This window comes from Bos javanicus, chromosome 10 (assembly GCF_032452875.1).
Source record: "Bos javanicus breed banteng chromosome 10, ARS-OSU_banteng_1.0, whole genome shotgun sequence".
NCBI lineage: Eukaryota > Metazoa > Chordata > Mammalia > Artiodactyla > Bovidae > Bos > Bos javanicus.
Window position 1 is genome coordinate 21,422,762 of NC_083877.1, and position 22,850 is coordinate 21,445,611.

The following is a 22,850-nucleotide window of genomic DNA, read 5'->3' on the forward strand; positions in this document are numbered from 1 at the left end:
CAGTATTCTGGCCTGGAGAATTTCATGGACAGGGGAGCCTGTCAGCCCACAGTCCATGGCCTCGAAAAGGATCTGACAGGACTGAGCGACCTTCCACTTCACTTCACCTCTCCCCAAGTCTGACTGACTCCATTCCCTGCCTGGGCACTCCAGAAGCACAGATTCATTTTCCTGCAGGTTTGCACTCTGCTCCCCTCACCAGGGACTTCCCTGGTGGCTCAGATGGTAAAGCATCTGCCTATAATGCGGGACACCCGGGTTCAATCCCTGGGTTGGGAAGATCTCCTGGGGAAGGAAATGGCAACCCACTCCAGTATTCTTGCTGGGAAAATCTCACGGATGGAGGAGCTTGGTAGGCTACAGTCCATGGGGTCCCAAAGAGTCAGACACGACTGAGCAACTTCACTTTCACTTTCCCTTTTCCCTCACCTAGCTACAGGCACTAGCTAGACCCTCAGCTACAACGAAGGCAGTGAGCCTTCTTGCCCACCTCCCAAACCACCATTCTGCCAGGTCCCAGCACTTCCTTCCTGCTTAGTCTTTTCCAGTCTCTATTTCCCGAGCACCAGTCAGAGCATTCATCTTTAGAACTGTGTTTCTTACCCACCTCCATCTTGAGCCCCAATTTGCCTTGGCAGTCCTCTGGGCAGAGATTATACCCGTCACTCCCCAGTAGCTGACTATCTGTATTCCAGGCAGCTAGGCCCCTAGGGCTGGGGTCTGAAAGAGGCTGGACCAGGCTGGAGCTAGAAAAGGTGCATCTGAGAATGCATCTGAAAATTTAAAAGTTCCTCTCCCATCCCAAAGGAGTCTGAGTTTGTTCATAGGCGCCCAAGCAATAGGAAGAGGAGGGCGCTGGGGCAGGTGTCTCTCCCTCCCCTCCTGGCAAATGCCTGGACTTGTGGCTCTATGGAATGTGGAGGTGGGGTGGATGGGAGGGGAAGTAGGGAGCCTCTATCCAAGGCCTCACGTTCTCAAAGGGCCTTAAATTAGACTTCAGATATTATCTCTAAATGAGGCTATGCATAGAGCCATTGTCTATTGTATTTGAAGTGTTAATGCGTAAAACGTAAATATTGAAAATATGCTACAGCTTTTCAATCCAGATTGGCATCTCATTTTTTTTTTTTTAATTCTAGGAACCTCAAAAACAGAAGGCGGCTTTTCCAGCGTCCCTGAGGGGGCTTTGAAGTCTTCTTTCCAAGAGAAAGAACGCGGGGAGGGAGTGGGGAGCTGAAGGGATGCCGGCACGCAAAGGAGCAATAATAGGGCCGACAGGTGTGAGGACCAGAGCCTCGTCCTTTCAGCTCCTGGGGCTCCAAATCCCAGCTTCCCTGAACGAGTCCTGCCCTTTTGTGTCCGCAGTGACCACTTCTACTCCACTTGGCAGCAGGAGTGAGCCAGAGTGAGGGCAGGGGACAGGCCTAGACTGGCAGAGGCGTCACATCCCGCCAGCTCGCCCGCCCCCAGCTCCGGAACCAGCCGCTCAGGCCTCACGTTCCCTCGCCCGGGCTAGAATCTGTGTCAGCTCCAGACCCCCGGCCGGCCATCCTGCGGAGGCCACGCTGAGGGAGCAGAGAGGCTCCGTTGAGGACCCCAGAAGGGCGGAGGGAGCGCGCTCCCTCCCAAAGGAAAGACAGTTGTGGGGCTGATGAAAGGGAAGCCGAGAGGCGCGGGGCTGGCGGGCGAGAGCGGGGGCGTGACGGGGAGACGAAAGCTCCGGGGAGGGAGAGAACCGGACCACCTGGAGGTCCGCCGCGACGTCAGGCTGGAGCTGGAGGGGGAGAGGAGCCGGGAGGGGGCGCGCAATTTAGCCCGAGGGTCCTGAGCTGAAACTCAACACCCGCCTTTGGAGGGCTCGTCCCCCTTTCTCCTCCGCCCCTTCCCTTCCCCTCCCCTCCCTTTTCCCCTCCCTCCTTTCTCTTAATCCCCGGGACTGAGCCCCGCGCCGGAGCCGAGAGGGCCCGAGGGGAGGAGAAAGGAGCTGCACCCAGAGGGCGCCGGGAGCCTGGGAAGGGGAGGGAAGGGGAGCCGCGAGCGGGGGGTGAGCCTGAAAGCAGCGCGCGACCCCCGGACCCTTTCCAGCCCTCTCAGTGCCCCCCCCACCCCACTTCCAGGCGAGTCCGCAGGACCCTAGCCGCTGCGCCTCCTTAGCCTTCTGTTTGCTCCTTGTTTTGCTTTGTGGCCTTTCTCTCGGTTCCCAGAGACACCTGGGCTGCCACGAGCCCTGGGGCGCTCGGAGGGGCCCCGCCAAGGGTGCGTGTAAGCGGGGCGGCGGGGGCCAGCGTCCTGGGCCAGGGGGCCGAAGGTGGGAGCGGGAGTGTTGGCGCCGAGGGTTGGAAGGGGCCGCGTGGGGAAGGCCGTCCCGCCCCCTCGAGCCCGGCCCGCGTGCACGTAGCGAGGCACGGTCCCGGCGCCCCCAGACCCCGAGGCGCGCTGCGAGCAAGTGTGCGTGCTCGGGAGCTCGCCTTGGGGGCTTCGAGCGTTGGGGCAGAAAGCCGCCACTGGGGTCGTCCAGCCCAGCCTCCCTACTCTCCGAGGCCTTTGGCTCCAGCCTGGCCTCCGCTGCCAAGTCGGGCGACTTTGAAGAGAGACAAACTTCTCGATTTTCACTACCCCCGCCCCCTCCCTCGCAGCGGGGCTGCTGCAGAGCCCCCGACGCCCGGATCTCAGCCCTGGGAGCACCGCTCTCCGGCGCGGCTCCGGGTGGGGAAGGTTGGCCCCTAAACTAGTTCGTCCAGCCCGACCGCCCCGGCGGCTTCTCCCTGCCCCCAGGGCCGTCCTGAGCGGCCCGAAGAGGCGTCGAGCGCAGCCCCAGCTCCCACCTCCTCGCCCGTCCTGGCACTGGAAGGGAGCTTTGGGCCCATGCGGACCCAGGGTGCCCCCGAGGCCTAGGACAGGCAGCTCCGGGGCCTGGCCCACCCTGCAGCCGCCGAGAGGCCGCGGGGACGGGGCAGAGCGCGCGCCCTTGGATGAGGTCCCGCAGCGACGCCCCGGCCCGCCCTGCTCCTCCTCCTGCCCGGCCAAGCTGCCTCCCATTTGGGGAGTTTTGTGGGTTTTCTTTCTCCTCCTCCAACCTCTGGGGAGGCCACGATTCAGGCGCCGCAGCCGGGGGCCGCCTCCATGGTGCGGGTCAGCCGCTGCTGAAGTCAGCGAAACCGAGCCTGGCCTGGAGCTGGCCGCGAGGAAGGCCAAGGCCATGGCCATAGCCACGTCGGTGAGTCCAACCAGAGAGAGGAGGCTGACGGGCAGAGACCGCCACGGTCTGTCCTGCACTCCTGTCACTTTTATTTCTGCCTTCTCTTTGTCTCGCTCCTTCGTCCCTTGCTTCTTCAGGAGACTGTGTCCCCCTTCTGGCACGTTGGTTTCCCTTACCTCCTCTCGCCTCTCATCCCTAACTCCTACTGGGTCAGGCCTCCCCTTCTCTCCTCCCCTTCCCATTCTCCTCTCTTTCTTTCTGGAGGCTGCCCCTGGAAGGAGGGGAGGGGGCAAGCTTGAGTCTCCTCTTCTATGGGAGGGAACCGATGGCCACTGGAGGTTGGCAGGGGTTTGTGATTGGGAGGGCTGTAAAAGGTTGAAAGGGAGCTGAAAGAATGGAGGTGACTCCAGGAAAACCGGAGGGCAAAAGGCCCAAGGAAGCCCTGCTCTAGAGGAGGGATGGAGGAAAGGAGGGGAAATAGAGTAAAAGATGGAGACCAGGCAGGGAGCAAGGGAAAATAGAGAGAGGAGGGGAGGTTGATGTCACCCAGCCTCTGGCCACTTTCCTGGGACTGGGGACAAAGGGAGGAGACAGCTGGCATGATGGGACAGTGGGAGGAGGCCTCCCAGGAAACGTGTGGCTCACTGCCACCCCTCTTTAGGGCAGCCACTCCCTCACAAGTCAGCTGGGCCCCTGAGGAGGGAGTAGAGCTGGGGTGGCCACACCCATCATCAATCTGTCTATCAGCGACTCTAGCAGGATTCCCGCAATTGCAAGGGAGGTTTGATCCCATTGGACAGAATTGTAATTGAACACAAGGAGGAGCTCTTCACAGCCCCGCCCCTGCTTTCTGTCTTGTACTCCTGTAGACTGAATCCCAGCAACTGTATCCCGTTTCTACCCTTCGCTAGGCCCTAGGATGCCCAGGGAAATCGGAGCTGCCACCTGTTTACTGGACTCCTCTGAATGGGCATTCTAGGAAGGAGGATTGTGACGCTGGGAAGAGAAGCATGGCTGCTCACCTCCTCCCACACCTCTCAAGGATGAGTTAGATGTTCACTCCTTCTCAGACCAAACTCCTTTTAGCTTCTCAATCTATATGATGGGGAGAAGACTCTAGTTCAGAGCCAGAAAGGGGGAGAGGGGGTACTCCGACATAAAGATGTTGCCTCAGGAGCCAGCTAATCATCTTTATAGTCCCAGGAGGTAGATCTTTCTTTTTGCTTGGAAGGGGAAAGTGTTGGTATTTATACCCGTGAAACACACAGGACCCTGAAAACAGCTAATCTTCTTCGAGTATTTACTGGCCCTAAACTTTGTCTTGGTATGTCCTGGTTCTTGATGCATTGTCTCATCCAGTACTCACAACAACTCTGAAGCTAGTACTGTTATTATCTGAAAGTGGATATTCAGCTATGGATATGGAATTCTACAAAGAAGGAACCTGAGTCTTGGCGAGGTTAAACAGACTGCCCAAAGTCACCCAGCTCGAAAGCAGCAGAACCAGGACTCAAAACTCAGGTCTGTCTGCCTTAAAAACAATGCTCTTAACTGCCTGCCTGGATCCAAAACACCAATTTCTAATTTATAGTTAGAAAGAAAAGTGCCAAGCTAACCAGGAATTTGTGTCATCTGGCTAGCATGTTTGCTTTCTGTGGCACAATTGCCTTTAGAAGCCAAAATGTAATCAGAAAAGAGTTTGATGAATTTGGAATCAGGCAAGAAGTCAGTTTGTTGTTAATCTCATCCAGCTATAAAGGGCTGGACAACCTCTCTACCTGAGGGAAATATCAGTCAAGAGGAGCATGCACTCTCCCTGGCTGAGCAGGCCATCCTTCCCCCAGTGTCTGTTGACCAAATGCAGCCTACCCGATGGAGAAGTTTCACCATATTCATCAATCCACATGGATTACCTGCTCAGTACTAACTACTCAGCGCCTAACTACCTGTTTTCTACCATCTCTGTGTAAGCCACTAGCAAACATATCGGAAGTGGAATATATTTTAATAGTGTGAGTGGCTTAAGCCTGATTCTACCAAACGACTTGGTAGAACCAGAGTCCAGTGATGAGTGACTAGTAAAGGGAACTTGAACATCGTGAAAACTTCCTATGAACTTAAATCATGTTTGAGCTATGGATCGTCTTTTTTTTTTTGAAGTGTAGTTTATTTACAATTATGTGTTAGTTACTGCTCTACAGCAAAGTGATTCAGTTATACATATACACACATTCCTTTTTAGTATTCTTTTCCACTATGGTTTATCATACAATATTCCATATAGTTCTCTGTGCTCTACCCTAGGACCTTGTTCCTTATCCGTTCTATATATAAAAACTTACATCTGCTGACCCCAACCTCCTATTCCGTCCCTCTCGCAACCCCTCCCCCTTGGCGCCAGCAGTATATTCTTTACATCTGTGATTCCATTTCTGCTGCACAGATAGGCTCACTTGTGTTATATGTTAGATTCCGTGTATAAGTGATGTTGTATGATATTTGTCTTTCTCTTTCTGACTTCACTTAGTATGATAATCTCTAGTTGCATCCACGCTGCTACAAATGGCATTTATTCATTCTTTTTATGGCTGAGTAATATTCTACTGGGGGTGTGTGTGTGTGTGTGTGTAGTTTATGGCTAAGTAGTATTCCGTTTCATGGCTGAGTAGTATTCCCTTATAGTAGAATTCCATAGTATTCCATTCCATTCCAATACTGAGTAGTATTCCATGTGGATATATACACCACATCTTTATCCATTCATCTGTTAATGGACATTTAGGGTGTTTCCATGTCTTGACTATTGTAAATAGTGCTGCTATGAAATTAGGGGTGCATGTATCTTTTTGAATTATAATTTTGTCCAGATATATGTCACAGGCCCTCTTGACTTTACTACTGTTACTATACAAGAAGAAAAAAGTAGATCCTTTCTTTTTGGCCATGCCACACAGCTCACAGGATCTTGGGTTCCCTAACCAGGAATTGAACGTGGGGCTCGGCAGTGAAAGTCCAGCATCCTAACCACTAGGCTACCAGGGAACTCCCCAAAAGTAGATCCTTATGCTTGTGGTTGTGAAAAACAGTGTGAGTGCAGCCTCTGGAATCACACAGCCTGGAGTTCAAATCACATTGCACCAGCTGTATGTCATTGGGCAACATATCAACATACCAAGCTCTCTATTCCAATTTCCTTTCCAAACAGGGATAATGATGACTCTTCCCTTATCAGGTTGAGGATTAAATGAGATGAGATGATTAGTGCAAACACTTGTTCAGTGTCTGGATATATAATTTGCAACTTGGTGTCTGTGATTTACCTGAGCCTATAGTGTCCAGGTGGCGCTAGTGGTAAAGAACCTACCTGCTGATGCAGGGGACACAAGAGATGTGGTTTTGATCCCTGGGTTGGGAAGATCCCCTGGAGGAGGAAATGGCAACCCACTCCAGTATTCTTGCCTGGAGAATCCCACAGACAGAGGAGCCTGGCAGGCTATGGTCCATAGGGTCACAAAGAGTTGGACACGACTCAAGTGGCTTCGCACACACGCACATAGCTCTCAAAGGAAAAAGCTTAGATATCCCCACCAGGAGAACTGGAAACAGTCTGATAAATCTTTGCTCTTGGTTGGGCCACCAGCCCCCCTACACAAACACACACACACACACACACACGAGTGTATATACTTTTCTCTTCATGGTAACTTCAGCCTCTGCTGGTAGAACCTTACTTGCTAAGACAGAACAAAACAATTGCTTTGGTTTCTGTTTTCTTCCCTATTATGCCGAGGCTCTGTCTGGGCTGGACTTCTCCCAGTCTCTCTCAGAATGAGGTATCTCTGCAGCTGCTTAATCTAACCTGCTTGTAGGGGATACTGACTGGGAAACAGGGAAGGTGATGGAGATTCCATGGGAGACCTTTGCAAGATTTCCCTGTGTAATTCATTCAGCATACGTTCATGGAGGACTGATTCCAGGTCAAGCCAATTGCAGGGGCTAGGAATATAATAGTCCCTTTTCTCACAGGGCTAACAGTACAAGGGAAGAAATGTATTTTTAAAAGTAAGTAGACAAATAGTATGGGCTTCCCTTGTAGTCTAGCTGGTAAAGAATCCACCTGCAATGCAGGAGACCTGGGTTCGATCCCTGGATTGGGAAGATCCCCTGGAGAAGGGAAAGGCTACCCTCTCCAGTATTCTGGCCTGGAGAATTCCATGGACTGTATTGTCCATGGGGTCGCAAAGAGTTGGGCACAACTGAGCGACTTTCACTTCACTTCACTTCAGACAAACAGTATAAACTAATGTGAAGGAAGTAATAGGTGGAGACAGACACAGAAGGAGGTGGGGAGAAGAGTGAGAAGGAGACATTATTTATTTTTTGGCCATGCCCTGCAGAATCTTAGTTCCCTGACCAGGGATTGAAGCTGCATTATCTGTATTGGGAGCATAGAATCTTAACCACCGAACCACCAGGGAAGTCCCAGGAGAAGGAGACATTTAAGAAGAACTGAAGGGGCTTCTCTGGTAGCTCAGTGGTGAAGAATCTGCCTGCCAATGCAGGAGACTTAAGCTCAATCCCTGGTCTGGGAAGATCCCACACACCTCAGAGCAACTATTGAGCCTGTGCACTGGAGCCTGGGAGCCTCAACTACTGAGACCATGTGCTGCAACTCTGGAAGCTCATTCACATAGAGCCTGTGCTCTGCAGTGAGAGGAGCCACTGCAGTGAGAGTCCCGTGCACCACACCTAGAGAGTAGCCCCCGCTCTCCGCAACGGAGAAAAAACCTATGCAGCAATGACGACCCAGCACAGTAAAAAATAAAGAAATTGAAGAACTGAAGGATGAAAAGGTCCAATCAACTGAAGAGTCAGGGAAGGGTAAAGGAAGAGCAAAGGCCCTGAGGTGGGAAAGAGCTTGTCTAGATCAAAGAATAGAGAATGCAGGGAATGGCACTGAAGCCAGGCCGGGCCCATCAGGAAGAGCTAAATCGGGAGGTCAGATGTTTAGCTTGAGGAAACCAGGGAGCTCTGTATTTTGAGCAGGGGTAACGTGACCTGATGATGTGTGTGAAGACCCCTCTCCCTGCTCCCACCTCACCCACCAGGCCCAGCTGGCCCGGGCACTGTACGACAACACAGCTGAGTCCCCGCAGGAGCTGTCCTTCCGCCGAGGGGACGTTCTACGGGTGCTGCAGAGGGAAGGCGCTGGTGGGCTGGATGGCTGGTGCCTCTGCTCCCTGCATGGCCAGCAGGGCATCGTGCCTGCCAACAGAGTGAAGCTCCTTCCCGCTGGCCCAGCACCCAAGCCTGGCCTCTCCCAGGTGCCTCCAACCCAGCCAGGCTCACCACATCCAGCCCCAGAGCATGGCAGTGAGGACCAGGAGGTGAGCACAGGAGCCCCCCAGCCCTGATCCTGGACAACCCATTCCTCTCTGCTGGTGCAGTGGGAACAGGAAGAGCCCTGAGACCCCCCAGCTCTGCACTGACTCTGCTGTTCAAATCCTGTCTGCCAAGTCTTTTCTGGGCTCTTTCTCCACTGGCACAGGGAGGGGGATGGAAGATGTCTAAGCTCCTCCCAGGCGCACACTATGATTCCCTGCTCCCCACTCCACCTGACCCACCTGCCTGTCGATCCCCCCCAGTTGTACGTGGTGCCACCCCCAGCTCGACTCTGTCCTACCTCGAGACCTCCAACTGGACCCTGCCCACCCTCCCCTGACCCCATCTACAAGGTCCCCAGAGGTGGTGGGACCCAACTGGCTGCCCCTGGAGCTGCCTTGGAGGTGAGGGCTAGGGGTTCATGTGTCTGTTGGACAGAGGACAGATGGCTCTCGAAGATGGGTTAGGGGAGTGGGGAGCCCACTGCCGAGCCTGAGAGTAACTAACTTCTTCCTCTGCAGGTCTATGACGTACCCCCCACTGCCCTCCGAGTTCCCTCCAATGGCCCCTATGACTCCCCGGCCTCCTTTGCCCGCCCTCTGGCTCAGGTTGCCCCCCAGTCCCTTGGAGAGGATGAAGCTCCCTATGACGTGCCTCTGGCCCCAAAGTCACCATCAGACCTGGAGTTAGATCTGGAGTGGGAGGGGGGCCGGGAGCCAGGGCCCCCCCTCTACGCTGCCCCCTCCAACCTGAAACGAGCATCAGCCCTCCTCAATCTGTACGAAGCACCAGAGGAACTGCTGGCAGATGGGGAAGGCGGGGGCGCTGACGAGGGCATCTACGATGTCCCCCTGCTGGGGCCGGAGACACCCCCTTCTCCAGAGCCCCTGGGAGCTTCGGCCTCCAGTGACCTGGACACCCTGGCCCTCCTTCTGGCCAGAAGCCCCCCACCCCCACACAGGCCCCGGCTGCCCTCAGCCGAGAGTCTGTCCCGTCGCCCCCTGCCTGCCTTGCCTGTGCCGGAGGCCCCCAGCCCTTCCCCGGCTCCTTCTCCTGCTCCAGGCCGGAAGGGCAGCATCCAGGACAGGCCCCTGCCCCCACCCCCACCGCGCCTGCCTGGCTATGGGGGTCCCAAGGTGGAGGGGGATCCGGAGGGCAGGGAGGTGGAGGACCACCCAGCAGGACACCACAACGAGTACGAGGGCATCCCAGTGGCCGAGGAGTACGACTATGTCCACCTGAAGGTGAGCTTGCCTCAGTCAGCCCCCAGAATGCCTCCAGGAGAACAGGGGTCAAGACCTGAGGTCCCAGAGGCAGACCCTGGCTTCCTGCATTCCTTTCTTTCCCTCTGCTGAGCTTGCACCCTGTGGCCTGGGACCCCTGTACTGGACCACATCATTTGTATCAGTGCCGCAACCCAACCTGGGGTCCCCAAGCTCTCTGACCTGCCACTAGGGCTCTCCCAGACCCAGAGTCAGGAGGCTGCTGATCCGATGGGAGGAGAGACCTTCAGGAGGAAGTGGGAGTGGGGAGGAGTGGGAAGACCCCGGGGGCTGCCTTGCCCTGCTCCCCTACCCCTGCACTGAGGCCCTTATCCCCTACTGCAGGGCATGGATAAAGTTCAGGAAGCCAGGCCTCCAGATAAGGCCTCCCCAGGGGATCCTGAGCAGCTGGAGAGGGAGCCGCCAGAGCAGCAGGTAACCGGTGTGGTTGGTGCTAGAGCAGCAGGCAGGGGAGGAGGAACAGGAACTTGGAAGAAGGGGTGTTCTTAACTGAAGCATCAAGGGAAATATATTTAGGAGGGGGGTAAGAGTTCAGTGAAACAGGACAGTTGGGGTGGAGAGGAGTTAGAATCCAGAAAGGAGCTGGAACTTAGAAAAGGATACCAGGAATTCAGAAAGAGGAAAGAATGTGTTGGAGAGGAGTCAGAAAACCGAGCACTCAGGGGAACAGAGTTGCTGGGCTGGGTGACTTCTGAGGCTCCTTCCAACTGTGAATTCCTGGGTTCCTAAGAGACCTAGCTCTTAATTCCAGCTCCACCACTAAGAAGCCAGGGCCTCTGAAGCCGCCAGTTAATCTCTCTGGGTCTAGGAAAATGAGACTATCTCCTCGACTCATGGTCTAGAATGGTCCTAATCACCATAGCTACCAACGGTCACGTTTGTACCAAGCGCCAGACCCTGTGCTCCGTACATTGCACCTGTCAGCACTGATCATAGCCATAGTCAGCACTCATACGGTGCTTACAGTTTGCAATGCTGTGTTCTCAGCTCTTTCTGTGAAGATCAACTAATCTTCACTGCAGCCTTAGGAGGCAGAAACAAGAACTGCACTATCCAGTGTGGTAGCCACAAGCCACATGCAGCTACTGATCCCCAAGTGTGACCAGTCCGAACTGGAGTGCACTGTGAATATAAAGTGCACGCTAGATTTTGCAGACCTAGTATGAAAAACAATTTCAATAACTTTTATATTGATTACAGTGTTGAAACTACACCATTTTCAATATATGGAATTACAAAATATGTACCAATTTCTTTGTAACTTTTCTAACGTGGCTACTTGGAAATTTGAAATAGCATGTGTGGTTGGCATTATGTTTACATTGGACAGTGTAGTACTAGGCTCCCCATAGATAAAGAAGATAAAGGAGATAAAGGAATGATGACATTCAGAGACTTGTTTTTGAGGTTGTTTGAATCCAGGTTTATCAGATGTCAATTCTGGGCATCTTCCTGTCACTCACTAAGAGAATCTAAATTGTCTGATAGGCGAAGGTACAATTTAAAGGGGTTGAGCTCAGGGAGAAAGGAAGGCATGAGGAACAAAGGGAGGGAAGGAGAAAGGAAATAAGAACGGAAGTGGCACTGGCCAAGCAGTCCCGCTGAACACTCTTCTCGCCCTTAGGAGGCCCTGTCCCCTGGGGAGTCACTGGTTCTGCCCACTGGAGATCTACAGCTCCTGCACTTCTACGCCGGGCAGTGCCAGGGCCACTACTCAACACTGCAGGCGGCTGTGGCAGCCCTGATGTCCAGCACCCAGGCAAAGCAGCCCCCGCACCTCTTTGTGCCCCACGGCAAGCGGGCGCTGGTGGCCGCTCACCGCCTGGTGTTCGTTGGGGATACCCTGGGCCGCCTGGCAGCCTCTGCCCCTCTGCGAGCACAGGTCGGGGCCGCGGGCACAGCACTGGGCCAGGCATTGCGGGCCACCGTGCTGGCCATCAAGGGGGCTGCCCTGGGCTACCCATCCAGCCCTGCAGCCGAAGAGATGGCGCAGTGCGTGGCGGACCTGGCAGGGCAGGCCCTGCAATTCACCACTCTGCTCACCAGCCTGGCCCCCTGAGCCCCTTGTCTCTGCTCTGCCCTCACCTGCCTCCCAGAGCCGCCTCCAGTCCTCAGGTGGCTGTTTTCGGGACTATGAGACACGGAGGCATCTTTCCCCCTACTGCCCTTTCCAGGCATCTCAGCCTCTCACTGAGGCCCTCCTCCCCTACCCCCACAGCTTTTTGTATGAGCCATTTTGTATAAATTATTTATATTTAATATTATTCCCTGCTTTGTCAGGGGCAGGCACCAGGCCCTCCAGGGACCTTCCTCCTCCCTCAGCCTGGGGTGGAGGCTCTTGGGCGCTGCAAGGCCAACCCCTCTGGAATCTTAACCCCACAGAGAGCCAAGTAGCTGAAACCTAGAGCCACCAGGAGCCCCTTTTTTGTCCTGTGTCTTGGCTTTGGAACATCGGCGCCTCCCTGTTAGCCGAGAGCAAGGGCAGAACGTTGGCAGCCCGGAGTGGGAAGGTCTGGGAGAGGCCAGAGGACTCCTCCACGCAGAAGCAGGAGAGCTGGGCCTCTGACATGGTGCACCTCAATAAACCGGGCTTTCTGGTTCCCCGACTCTGCTTCCTGGGAGCCTGGGGGGCAGGCCCGGCACCCTCGGCCAAACTGCTGGGACACACACTGTGGGCAGTCTGCCCTTAGGGTTTGTGGGGAAGTTCTGCTGTTTCTCCAACTGTTCATCTAGCAGGTTCTCAGTTCCCATGATGTGCCAGGCACAGTTCTGACGGTCCATTGTGGGGGTGGGCTGGATAGAAACAAGTCAGCTGAAACAAGTAAATAAAAAAAAGGAACCTGCCATAGAGTTGATAGTTGCTGGTAATGAAATGAACAGGGTGATATAGATGAGTAGATGGGGAGAGGCCATTGGAGACTTTAGACAGGCTTGCTGGGGAGGTGGTATCTGTGCTGAGACCCCGAGGATGAGAGAACCAAGAATAGTCTGCAACGTAGCATTCTGGGAAGGCAGGCCCTGATTCCTGACCAAGGCCTCTCCTCCAAGACCGATGTCAGATGATGTCATCAGAGAGGTGCACACAGCGGAGGGAGGCCATGAGGGAGCCTTGATGGTGCCCTGCTGAAGAGGTCACCCCAGCTGTGCTCAGCTTTGTGCCATAGGACAACTCTGACCCACTGGAAAGGACTACTGGGTGCCCTCTCCCTTAGGTTAACCCAAGAGGGTCTAGTCCCTTAAACTCCCCTTCCCAACTTCCTGCTGACTGTCCTTCCAGACACACCACCTTTTAGAGGAGCTGAGGGGCCAATGAATTCAATGTGTTAGAAGTCCATAGTCCACAGGGCCTTGGTGAAATTGATGGGCCATTCACCACAAGGGAAGAAGTCCAAGCCACAGATCCATCGCTTAAGCTCTGCTTTCCCAAGATTCTACCCTGGCACAGTGACTGGACTGGAGGTACCCCAAAATTCAATCACAGTCAGTCCCTTGGCCCTTCTCCCCATGCATTTGCCTCCTCCATTTGAGGTTCTTTGTTCTCATTTCACTCTCAAAAGAAACTCATTTCCAAAGGCTGGGGCCACCAAAACTCACCTGTAGGTGTTGGCATTAAAGACGTAACAGAGGCCATCCTCCACCACCTTCCAGAAAGAATTTCTAGAGATCAGCCTGGAATTAGAGTCAGAGGTCTCAATGCAAGCTTCCGTGTACCTGTGTCTGCAGGTAAGTCCTGTCAGATCCTCAGAATCCTAGTTTCCTCTCTAATATGAGAAGGAACGTAGTGATCTCCCAGGGCTGTTGTGAGGCCCTAACAAGATACTGCGTGTGAACAGCCCAGCAACGCAGAAAGTTACGTGGATTGCAATTCCAGGATAGACATGAGGAGACTAGCAAATAAATCCCCAAGGAATGTTGCCTGTGACAGCACCAAAGTAAATACTGAAGAGATGCTGAAATGGGTTGGGTGGGGGCGGGGGGGGAGGTTGCTTATTGCGTTAGAAGACTTTCCCATATCTGGAAAATTTCTGAACAGAGGGGACAAATTAGAAGTGTGGTTCAGTGGAGACAATATGGAATGGATTTCCGTCTTGAGATTGACAGGACATCCTTTTCAACACTTACCTGGGATTAGAGAATGAAGAACCTATTAGAAATCAAATCTCAAAAAAAAAAAGCGCAAATCAAATCTTGAGAAGTGCATTTCTAACTTTAATGTACATATACCTGGGGATCTGGTTAAAAATGCAAAGTATCTGAAAACAGCCTTTGATTCTACATTTCCAGCAAGTTCCCAGGTGATGTGGATGTTCCTGGTCTGTAAATCATACTTTGAGTAGCAATTCAAGGAGTTAGGAGAGACTTCTCTGAGGCAAATATGCTTGAACTGACAGCTGAAGAACTTGACTAAAGTAGAGGAGACTTCTAGGCATAAGGACCAGCTTATGCAAGGGCCCTGTAGCACTGGAAAACCTGAAAGAATGTCAGTGTGACTGGTGTGCAGAATTTGGAGAAAGAGAGAGAGCTGCAGAGAGTATGGGATCACTATGAGGTCTAGAATATTGCATTTACCTTGACGGTAGAAGACGCTGATGGTTGTTAAATAGGAAAGGAGCACAAACATCTGTATCTTGAAAAGATCAGTCCATCTGCATTATGAACAGATAGGGAGAAAGGATTGGAAACAAAGCAGATACAGAGCACCGGTTAAGAACTGGGAGGCTAAAGCAGTCTGCACAACAGGTATCTTGACTAGTGGTGCCAGAGATAGATGGAAAGAAGCAGAATATCTGAGAACTACACAGGAAATAAAATGGATAGGATTTTGTAGAGGATTTGACATGGGGTGGAGAGTGGGGCTAAGGAAGAGGGCACTCTAAGGGCTGTCACCTGAGCATCTGGCCACAGTTGGATGGTGAAAGTGCCATTCAGTGAGGAAAGAAGAGCTAGAAGACAACCTAGTTGGGGGGATGGGGGAGACATGACCATGAGTTTGGTCTTGGACGTATTGACTTTGAGATCCTTGTGAGTCATCCAGGGTAAGAAAGCAAATAAGAGGTGGCTTCAAGGGTCTGGGGCTCTGAAGAGAGGTGGGAACTGGAGATGTAAATGTAGGAATCAGGTTTATATTGGCTCATATTATTTATACTGAGGGTGATGGAAGCTGTGGGCAGAAGTGAGATTCTGAGGTGGAGAGAACAGTATGAGATGAGAGGAGGACCTAGAATCAAGCTTCCAAAGATCACAGGCACTGACTGATAGTGAGGAGAATGAGTCTGTGGTAGAGAAAAGAGTAGCAAGAGAAAGAAAATCTGGAGAGTATGGGACCTGGCAGCCAGGGAAGAAAGAGTTTAGAGGAAGGGGTAGCCAACAAAGCCAAATGCTGTTGAGAAATGATGGAGACTCAGCCAGGGTGGGGGTAGTGAAACCAGAGAAGTGGTCTTGTAGAGGATTAAAGCCAAGGCTGAGTACAGTGCCCAGTGCAGTCCACCATATGCATGCATCCTTTCCAGTATACCTGTCTCTCTCCTCAGTAAGCCACTCCGATATCGGTCTTGTCCATCCTGTTATCCCCAAAGCCCAGCACAAGGCCAGGATATAGCAGACACTTAATAAATTGTACTGATGAGTGAGTGGATGGATGGATGGATAGATGGATGAGGAGGAAGAACTGGAAGCAAAGAGGAATCGCTGGCACCTGCCTGGGATGTACTATCCTCTAGTTATTCCCTTTATACCGCAATGGCCCGCAGACCCAAGAAACAGAGACAGAGCCCCATCTTCTCCTTCCCCTGGGTCCTGGCCCCCCTTCCTCTCTCTGACGAAGAGTCTGGACCGAAGGTTCTGCTGACGTTGGAAGGGGAGGAGAGTCTGGAGGAAGGGGAGGGGAAAGCGGCGCAGAGATCGCAGAGACGGAGGAGGCGCCCGCGGCTGCAGAGCTGCAGAGCGGGGTCTCTCGGCTTCTCTGTCCGGGCAACGGGCGCGCCACTGGGCCAGAAGACAGCGCATCCTTTCCGTGCGGGCCGCCTGGGCCCCTGCGGTCGACAAACTGGCTCCCCGGGTGGCCACCGGGACCCCCGAGCCCAATGGCGGGGGCGGCAGCAAGATCGACAGCACTGTAGAGATCACCCCCAGCCCCAACGGAGTAAGTGCCCGCGCCCTGGGGGCTACGCCATCATCTCCCCGCACCCCCGGACAAGCGCCTGGCATTTTCCTCCCGTGCATCCCCCGCGGCAGACCGCCTTCCTCCCGCTCGCGCCCGCCCTCTTCCCTTACCCTGCGGTTTTCTCCGCTTCACCCTTCTCCTACCACCCATCCAACCCCCACTCCCACCCCCAGCAGGTCGGGACCCTTGGAGATGCGGTGCCCACGGAGCAGCTGCAGGGTGAGCGGGAGCGCGAACGCGAGCGGGAGGGGGAGGGCCACGCGGGCGGCGACGGGATGGGCAGCAGCCTGTCGCTGGCCGTGCCCCCCGGCCCCCTCAGCTTCGAGGCGCTGCTCGCCCAGGTGGGGGCGCTGGGCGGCGGCCAGCAGCTGCAGCTCGGCCTCTGCTGCCTGCCCGTGCTCTTCGTGGCGCTGGGCCTGGCCTCCGACCCCATCTTCACGCTGGCACCCCCGCTGCATTGCCACTACGGGGCCTTCCCCCCCAACGCCTCCGGCTGGGAGCAGCCCCCCAACGCCAGCGGCGTCAGCGTCGCCAGCGCGGCCCTAGCCGCCAGCGCCGCCAGCCGCCTCGCCACCAGTACGGACCCCTCGTGCAGCGGCTTCGCTCCGCCGGACTTCAACCACTGTCTCAAGGACTGGGACTATAACGGCCTCCCGGTGCTCACCACCAACGCCATCGGCCAGGTGAGGCGGCCCGCTGGGCCGCGGGTCTTGGGGCGGGCTGCGCGCCACCAGCGAGGGGGTCTCACACCCGCTCCTCCCTCTCACGTCCCCAGTGGGATCTGGTGTGTGACCTGGGCTGGCAGGTGATCCTGGAGCAGATCCTCTTCATCTTGGGCTTCGCCTCCGGCTACCTGTTCCTGGGCTACCCAGCAGACAGGTGAGGGCTCAGCAAGTAGAGAGGAGGGCTTGCTAGGGAGGCTGACCCAGGCAGCTAGCCTTTGCAAGAGGCTGAAGAGGCTTTGTTCAACTCTGCAGTGTCCTCTGGATTTCTCCCGTTCATTGACAGGTGGCCCCAGCACTGTCTCAACTTCACTCTCCACCAAGAAATACTCTTACCATACCTCTTCCACACAGAATAACTCTCCCCGCTCTGCCAGTCCCACATCCATGAATCAGTGGCCCCATCCCTCCTGACCAAAACCCCTAGGTCCGCAGAAGTCCTAACTCCTCCTCTATTGTCCTGTTACCACCAAGCTCCTCCCTTGCCATCTTCATAGATAATCCCTGTTAACAGTACTGTCTACCTGGACTGTTAGCTCTGTCTCAGTGGCCTCATTCTTAAAGATCATTATGTTAATTTCTAAATATCAACAGCCCCATTCACACTGACCAGTAGCTCAACTCTTCAAACAAATGACCACCCTCTTGGGGAGGGTCCATAGTTTAACCCCCATGGATCAATGACCACAATAGCACCCCTCACCCCAGGCTAATAGTCCCATCCTCACAGATCATTAGTGCTCTCAGATCCTCTCAGATCAAAAGTCTCATTTCCAGGAATCAGTGGTTTCATCTCAAAGATCTACAAACCCATCCCCACCAACCAGCAGCTCTTCCCAGGGGTCAAAACTCCATCTCTGATCCTTGACACCATCACCACTGACCAGGTGCTCCATCCCTGGGGATTATTAGACATTTCCACTGGTCTACAGTCCCATCCAAATGGCTTTATAGTTCAACTCTCATGGCTCAAAGGCAACCCACCATTCAATAATCCAGTTCCCTAAAAACAACACCTATCCTCACTGTCCAATAGTCATACACCCCTGTGGGCAAATGATCCTAAACCCACAGATCAATAGCCATCAGTGGCCTCATACCCACAGACCAGTAGCATCATTCCTCTGGAGTAATAGCCTCATATCCAAAGACCTAAATTCAGTCTCCTAAATTCTGTAGCCTGAGCCAATAAGCTCAACCCCATGGGAAATGGTCTCACCCTACTGGGTCAGTAGTTTCACTCTCAGGCATCAGTGTCCCCTTCCCAGTGACCAGTGACCCCAGTCTACATCCACATTACACCAATGCTCTTACCCCTAAAAACCAGTAGCCTAGCCTCCAAGGATCAGGAACCCTGTCCCCACTGACTCACAGTCTGTGACCATCACCACTGACCAATAGTCTCTCTTTCCTCTGCTCTGTGACCCCATGCTTACTGATTATCCATACGGATTAATAGATTCATCCCTACTGGCCAATAGTCCCATCCATCTTGACTGAAATATCTACCCCAGGAATTAATAGCTACATCCCCAAAGATCAACTGTCCAATCTTCAGAAGTTAGTGATCAGCCCCACTGATTAATAGTCCTATCTCATGGATTAAGAGCTCCACTCTCATGGATCAATGGCTCCATCTTCTGGTCAGTGACCCCATCCCACTGACCACTCCTATGGATTAGTAGACCCATGTCCCAATCCCATGGAAAAACGGCTTCACCCCCCAAAATCAATTACTCAGTTCCTGAAGATCAAGAGCTCCATTTTCACTGACCAATACTATCCCCATGGACAAGTGGCCAATGGCCTACCTCCTTAGATCAGTAGTTCCAACCCTGTATGTCAATGAGCCCATCTCCTCTGATCAGTCTGAGCAAGACAAGCTCCATCCCCACTGACCAATATCTGTATTCCCAAGATCTCTTGGATCCAATTCCCCTAATATCCCTAATATCCCATCCCCACTGATGGCTGGTCTCACTTCCATGAAGAAATGCCTTCATCTCTGACCAATAGCCCTGAGAGTCTGTGGTCTCATCCCCCACAGAACAATAGCCACGCCCCAGTGCCCAGTAGCCGGGGTCCCCATCTTCCCCATCTCCTGTAGCCTTAGTCCAACCCTTGTCCCCTGGGCCTCATCCTCGTGTCTCTATCTCTAAAGTGGACAGCTGGACCCCACACAGCCACTCCTCTCACAGGGAGTCTGGGTGACCAGAGGCTCTCCCTGCTTTCCAGGTTTGGCCGACGTGGGATTGTGCTGCTGACTCTGGGACTGGTGGGCCCCTGTGGAGTGGGAGGTGCTGCTGCAGGTTCCTCCACGGGTGTCATGGCCCTCCGATTCCTCCTGGGCTTCCTGCTTGCTGGCGTTGACCTTGGTGTCTACCTGATGCGTGAGTGGCACCCTTCCAGAGCTCCTTCCCTAGGGGCTCATGCCTGCCTGTCTGTATCCCCAGGTCATTGCCACTGCTCCTTAGGACCCCCTCAGTCCCTTCTTCAGCTGTCTGGAATCTTGGCTCTTTCTGGCCAGGCCTTTAAAGGATCCAGGGGTCTTGCTTCTCACACACCCCTTTCCTTCCCTGATCTTTAAAGCTTTCCTTGCCCTGGACTTACTGCTGTCAGGAAATGAGCCTTATTTTAAAAATGAAATCCTGAGTAGCTGTACGAGCTTGAACAAGGGTTAATGTGAAAGTCAAATAAGAGGTCTGATGTGAAAGGGCCCAAAAACTGGGAGTGCTGAGCCCCCACAGGGACTCTGAGCCTCAAGCCCTCCCAAGTTTGAGCAGGAGAGAGGAGAGGTCCAAACAGCCTCTCCACTCTGCCTTAGAGGTTAGTCTGTGGGAGGCAGTGGCTGCAGCCTCCACGCAGGGTCTGACCTTGCTCTCTGTCCTTCTCCCTCCCTCTCCCCTCCTCTCTTCCACACCTCCTTCCTCCCGGCCTCTCCTCCCTGTCCCTGCTGTATCTCCAGGGCTGGAGCTGTGCGACCCAACCCAGAGGCTTCGGGTGGCCCTGGCGGGGGAGCTGGTGGGGGTAGGGGGGCACTTCCTGTTCCTGGGCCTGGCCCTTGTCTCTAAGGACTGGCGATTTCTTCAGCGAATGATCACCGCTCCCTGCATCCTCTTCCTGTTTTATGGGTCAGTATCACCCTCTACTTGTTGTCTGGCCATTCCCTTCTCTACCTCCTACCTGTAGCTCTAGCCTGCAGACCCCTCCTCTTCTCCACTGACCCTCATCCAGGCCTGCTCTAGCCCCAGCCCCTCAGAGGTGGGAGTTTTCCATCCTGGGTCAGGAGACGGGAAGCCTCACAGTGCATCCCCTTCCCCCTCCCCCAGCTGGCCTGGTCTGTTTCTGGAGTCCGCGCGGTGGCTGATAGTGAAGCGACAGATTGAGGAGGCCCAGTCTGTGCTGAGGATCCTGGCTGAGCGGAACCGGCCCCATGGGCAGATGCTGGGAGAGGAGGCCCAGGAGGCCCTGCAGGGTAAGAGACAGGGGTCCCACCCATGTAGGAGGACCCTGAGTGCTCAGCTGTTCCTTCTAACAGCTCCTCTCTCTCTCCCAAGACCTGGAGAACACCTGCCCTCTCCCTGCAACATCCTCCTTTTCCTTCGCTTCCCTCCTCAACTACCGCAACATCTGGAAAAATCTGCTTATCCTGGGCTTCACCAAGTGAGCCTTGTCAGGGCCAAGGGCCACGCCGGTAGCTAGGATGGGGGCTGGCTGGGTGGGAAAGGCCTGAGGACCCCTGCAGAGGGCAACCAGGGTGGTGAAAGGCTGCAGGTGGCAATGCAGACACCACAGACGCTGTCCTGTGCCTCCCCGCCCTGTCTCACAGCTTTATTGCCCATGCCATTCGCCACTGCTACCAGCCTGTGGGAGGAGGAGGGAGCCCATCGGACTTCTACCTGTGCTCCCTGCTGGCCAGCGGCACAGCGGCCCTGGCCTGTGTCTTCCTGGGGGTCACCGTGGACCGATTTGGCCGCCGGGGCATCCTGCTTCTCTCGATGACACTCACTGGCATTGCATCCCTGGCCCTGCTGGGCCTGTGGGATTGTAAGCACCCTCCCTTCCCCGCATTGTGGGCTCAGCCTAGGAACCCCAGCAGAGGTGCCCCACATGGACTCAGCCACTTCCCTCCCTTCCCTGGCTCAGGCTTCCCAGGACCAGACCAGATCCTGCCCAGATCTTTCACAACCCTCCCCCTGGCCACACACTCCAACTGATCAGTGAATGCCCAGACACACCCGGGTAGGGATCAGAAGGGGTGACGGCAGAGACGAGGCCAAGCATGATCTGCCGCCTCCACTCACACGCCCCGTCTTCGCCCTCCAGATCTGAACGAGGCTGCCATCACCACCTTCTCTGTCCTTGGGCTTTTCTCCTCCCAAGCTGCCGGCATCCTTAGCACCCTCCTTGCTGCCGAAGTCATCCCTACCACGGTCCGGTGAGAGCAGGCGTGCTGTCAGGGCAACCTCTGAGGACAGGGCCTGAGGGATGCCGGAGGAGCGGCTGCTGGGGAAGGGTGGGGATGAGGCCCACAGCCGCAGGCTCAGGGCCTTGTCGTCTCTCCCAGGGGCCGAGGCCTGGGCCTCATCATGGCACTGGGGGCGCTCGGCGGGCTGAGTGGCCCAGCCCAGCGCCTCCACATGGGCCATGGGGCCTTCCTGCAGCACGTGGTCCTGGCGGCCTGTGCGCTCCTCTGCATCCTCAGCATCATGCTTCTGCCGGAGACCAAGCGCAAGCTCCTGCCGGAGGTGCTCCGGGATGGGGAGCTGTGCCGTCGGCCTTCCCTGCTGCAGCAGCCCCCACCCAACCGCTGTGACCACGTCCCGCTGCTTGCCACCCCCAACCCCGCCCTCTGAGCGATCTCTGAGCACCCTGGCAGGAGGCTGGCCCATACCGAAAAGTAGCACAAGGCCCTGGCAAGGAGAGTGGGAGGACTGAGTGAGCGAGGCAGGGCTGCCCACGAGGCTCAGAGGCACCTCGGGCCAGACACGAAGGGGCGCTCAGGGGGCTGCCCTCACCCCATCTCCCCCCGCTGCTGCTTGGTGTTCACTCCCTTGGCTAGAGTCAGGGGGCAGGGAGAGAGCTCCACACTGTACCACCAGGTCTGGGCTCCATCCTGTGCCCAACCACATCCTCCCAGACCTCATTCTTTCTTGCTCTATCATTCTGTTTCAATAAAGACATTTTGAATAAATGAGCATACCATAGCCTGGACTTCCCTCCCTTCTGTTGTCCTGTCTCTCGGGGGAAGGTTTCTCTCAGTGGAATCCAAACCATTAACCATCCCCCTCTCCTTCCCTGTGCCCTGTCCCCTCTTCCCACCCTGCCCCCACCTCCATGTTAACTTACAGACAATTACCACCCCTTACTGATTGCTTGCTCTGCTGCTAGGACTGGGCTAGGCACTTCACAAACTTCATTTAATCATTTAATCCTCGCAACCTTGCAAGGTAGGTGTCTGGATCTATTAAAGTTTTTGTTGTTGTTTTTGCAAGCAGTAATAACTGACTGACTCTAATGAACTTAGAGCAACAAAGCGAATTTATTAGAGGGATTTGGTGGGGCAGGCTGTGGTTCTACCCTATGCGGAAGCTCATGGGGTAGAAGGAAAAGCAGAACTAGTAAAGGCCAAGAACCAGAAAGGGCAAGAGAGTCAGTGACTGGCTAGCTTGCCTATCACAACCACCCCCACCCCACCCCACCCCCATTACTGCCAACTGTAGAGGGGGAAGCAGTCCCTGAGTGCTGCTAGAAGACTGGGTGTTGTCCAGGTAAGAACAGTGGATGCCCACCACAGTACTCTTCTTCTTTTACAGATGACAAAACTGACACTCAGGGACTCAATAACTTGCCCAACATTGCAAAGTTAAGGAGTAATCGCTGGGATGTAATTGGATCCTGGAGCTGGTGCTCTCTAGTGATGCACACTGTGGGCACCTTCCCCATCCTTCCAATCTCTGTACACTACCCTTGGAATCAAGCAGAGAGTCTCTAGCCCCCGCCCCCGCCTGGGGAGGGGGCAGTAGGAGACGTCTTCCACCTCAGTGCTAGGGCCTGCCTCTGAGTAACCCTGGCCTGGCTTTGGGCCAATCTCTCAACCT

The 22,850-nt window shown here is 54.7% G+C and overlaps 2 protein-coding genes across 3 annotated transcripts; both read left to right on the forward strand.

Annotated features, from left to right (window-relative positions):
- Window positions 1–1,805: 1,805 nt before the first annotated feature.
- Window positions 1,806–12,464, forward strand: EFS (embryonal Fyn-associated substrate). Of its 2 annotated transcripts, XM_061430419.1 has the most exons (6): window positions 1,806–3,217; window positions 8,308–8,586; window positions 8,845–8,985; window positions 9,103–9,825; window positions 10,189–10,278; window positions 11,489–12,464. In XM_061430419.1, the coding sequence occupies exons 1-6, from the start codon at window positions 3,200–3,202 to the stop codon at window positions 11,921–11,923; spliced, it is 1,686 nt and encodes a 561-aa protein (XP_061286403.1). In that variant the 5' UTR covers window positions 1,806–3,199; the 3' UTR covers window positions 11,924–12,464. The 2 variants fall into 2 exon arrangements, with proteins under 2 accessions (XP_061286403.1, XP_061286404.1); XM_061430420.1 differs by lacking the exon at window positions 8,845–8,985.
- A 3,249-nt stretch (window positions 12,465–15,713) lies between these two features.
- Window positions 15,714–21,956, forward strand: SLC22A17 (solute carrier family 22 member 17). The gene is made up of 10 exons (XM_061430421.1): window positions 15,714–16,006; window positions 16,204–16,710; window positions 16,803–16,906; window positions 18,985–19,139; window positions 19,715–19,880; window positions 20,079–20,224; window positions 20,307–20,412; window positions 20,579–20,796; window positions 21,076–21,187; window positions 21,317–21,956. Exons 2-10 carry the CDS (start codon window positions 16,303–16,305, stop codon window positions 21,603–21,605), a joined length of 1,704 nt encoding a protein of 567 aa, XP_061286405.1. The 5' UTR covers window positions 15,714–16,006; window positions 16,204–16,302; the 3' UTR covers window positions 21,606–21,956.
- The last annotated feature ends 894 nt before the right edge of the window (window positions 21,957–22,850 follow it).

What these genes read in the sequence shown, in the direction of transcription:
- EFS (XM_061430419.1), top strand. An exon ending in ATGGCAGTGAGGACCAGGAG is followed by an intron (nt 8,587 to 8,844) that starts GTGAGCACAGGA and finishes GATCCCCCCCAG; the next exon opens with TTGTACGTGGTGCCACCCCC. An exon ending in GGGAGCCGCCAGAGCAGCAG is followed by an intron (nt 10,279 to 11,488) that starts GTAACCGGTGTG and finishes TCTCGCCCTTAG; the next exon opens with GAGGCCCTGTCCCCTGGGGA.
- SLC22A17 (XM_061430421.1), top strand. Translation starts at nt 16,303, where the DNA reads ATGGGCAGCAGCCTGTCGCTGGCCGTGCCCCCCGGCCCCCTCAGCTTC. An exon ending in CCACCAACGCCATCGGCCAG is followed by an intron (nt 16,711 to 16,802) that starts GTGAGGCGGCCC and finishes TCACGTCCCCAG; the next exon opens with TGGGATCTGGTGTGTGACCT. An exon ending in CCTTGGTGTCTACCTGATGC is followed by an intron (nt 19,140 to 19,714) that starts GTGAGTGGCACC and finishes CTGTATCTCCAG; the next exon opens with GGCTGGAGCTGTGCGACCCA.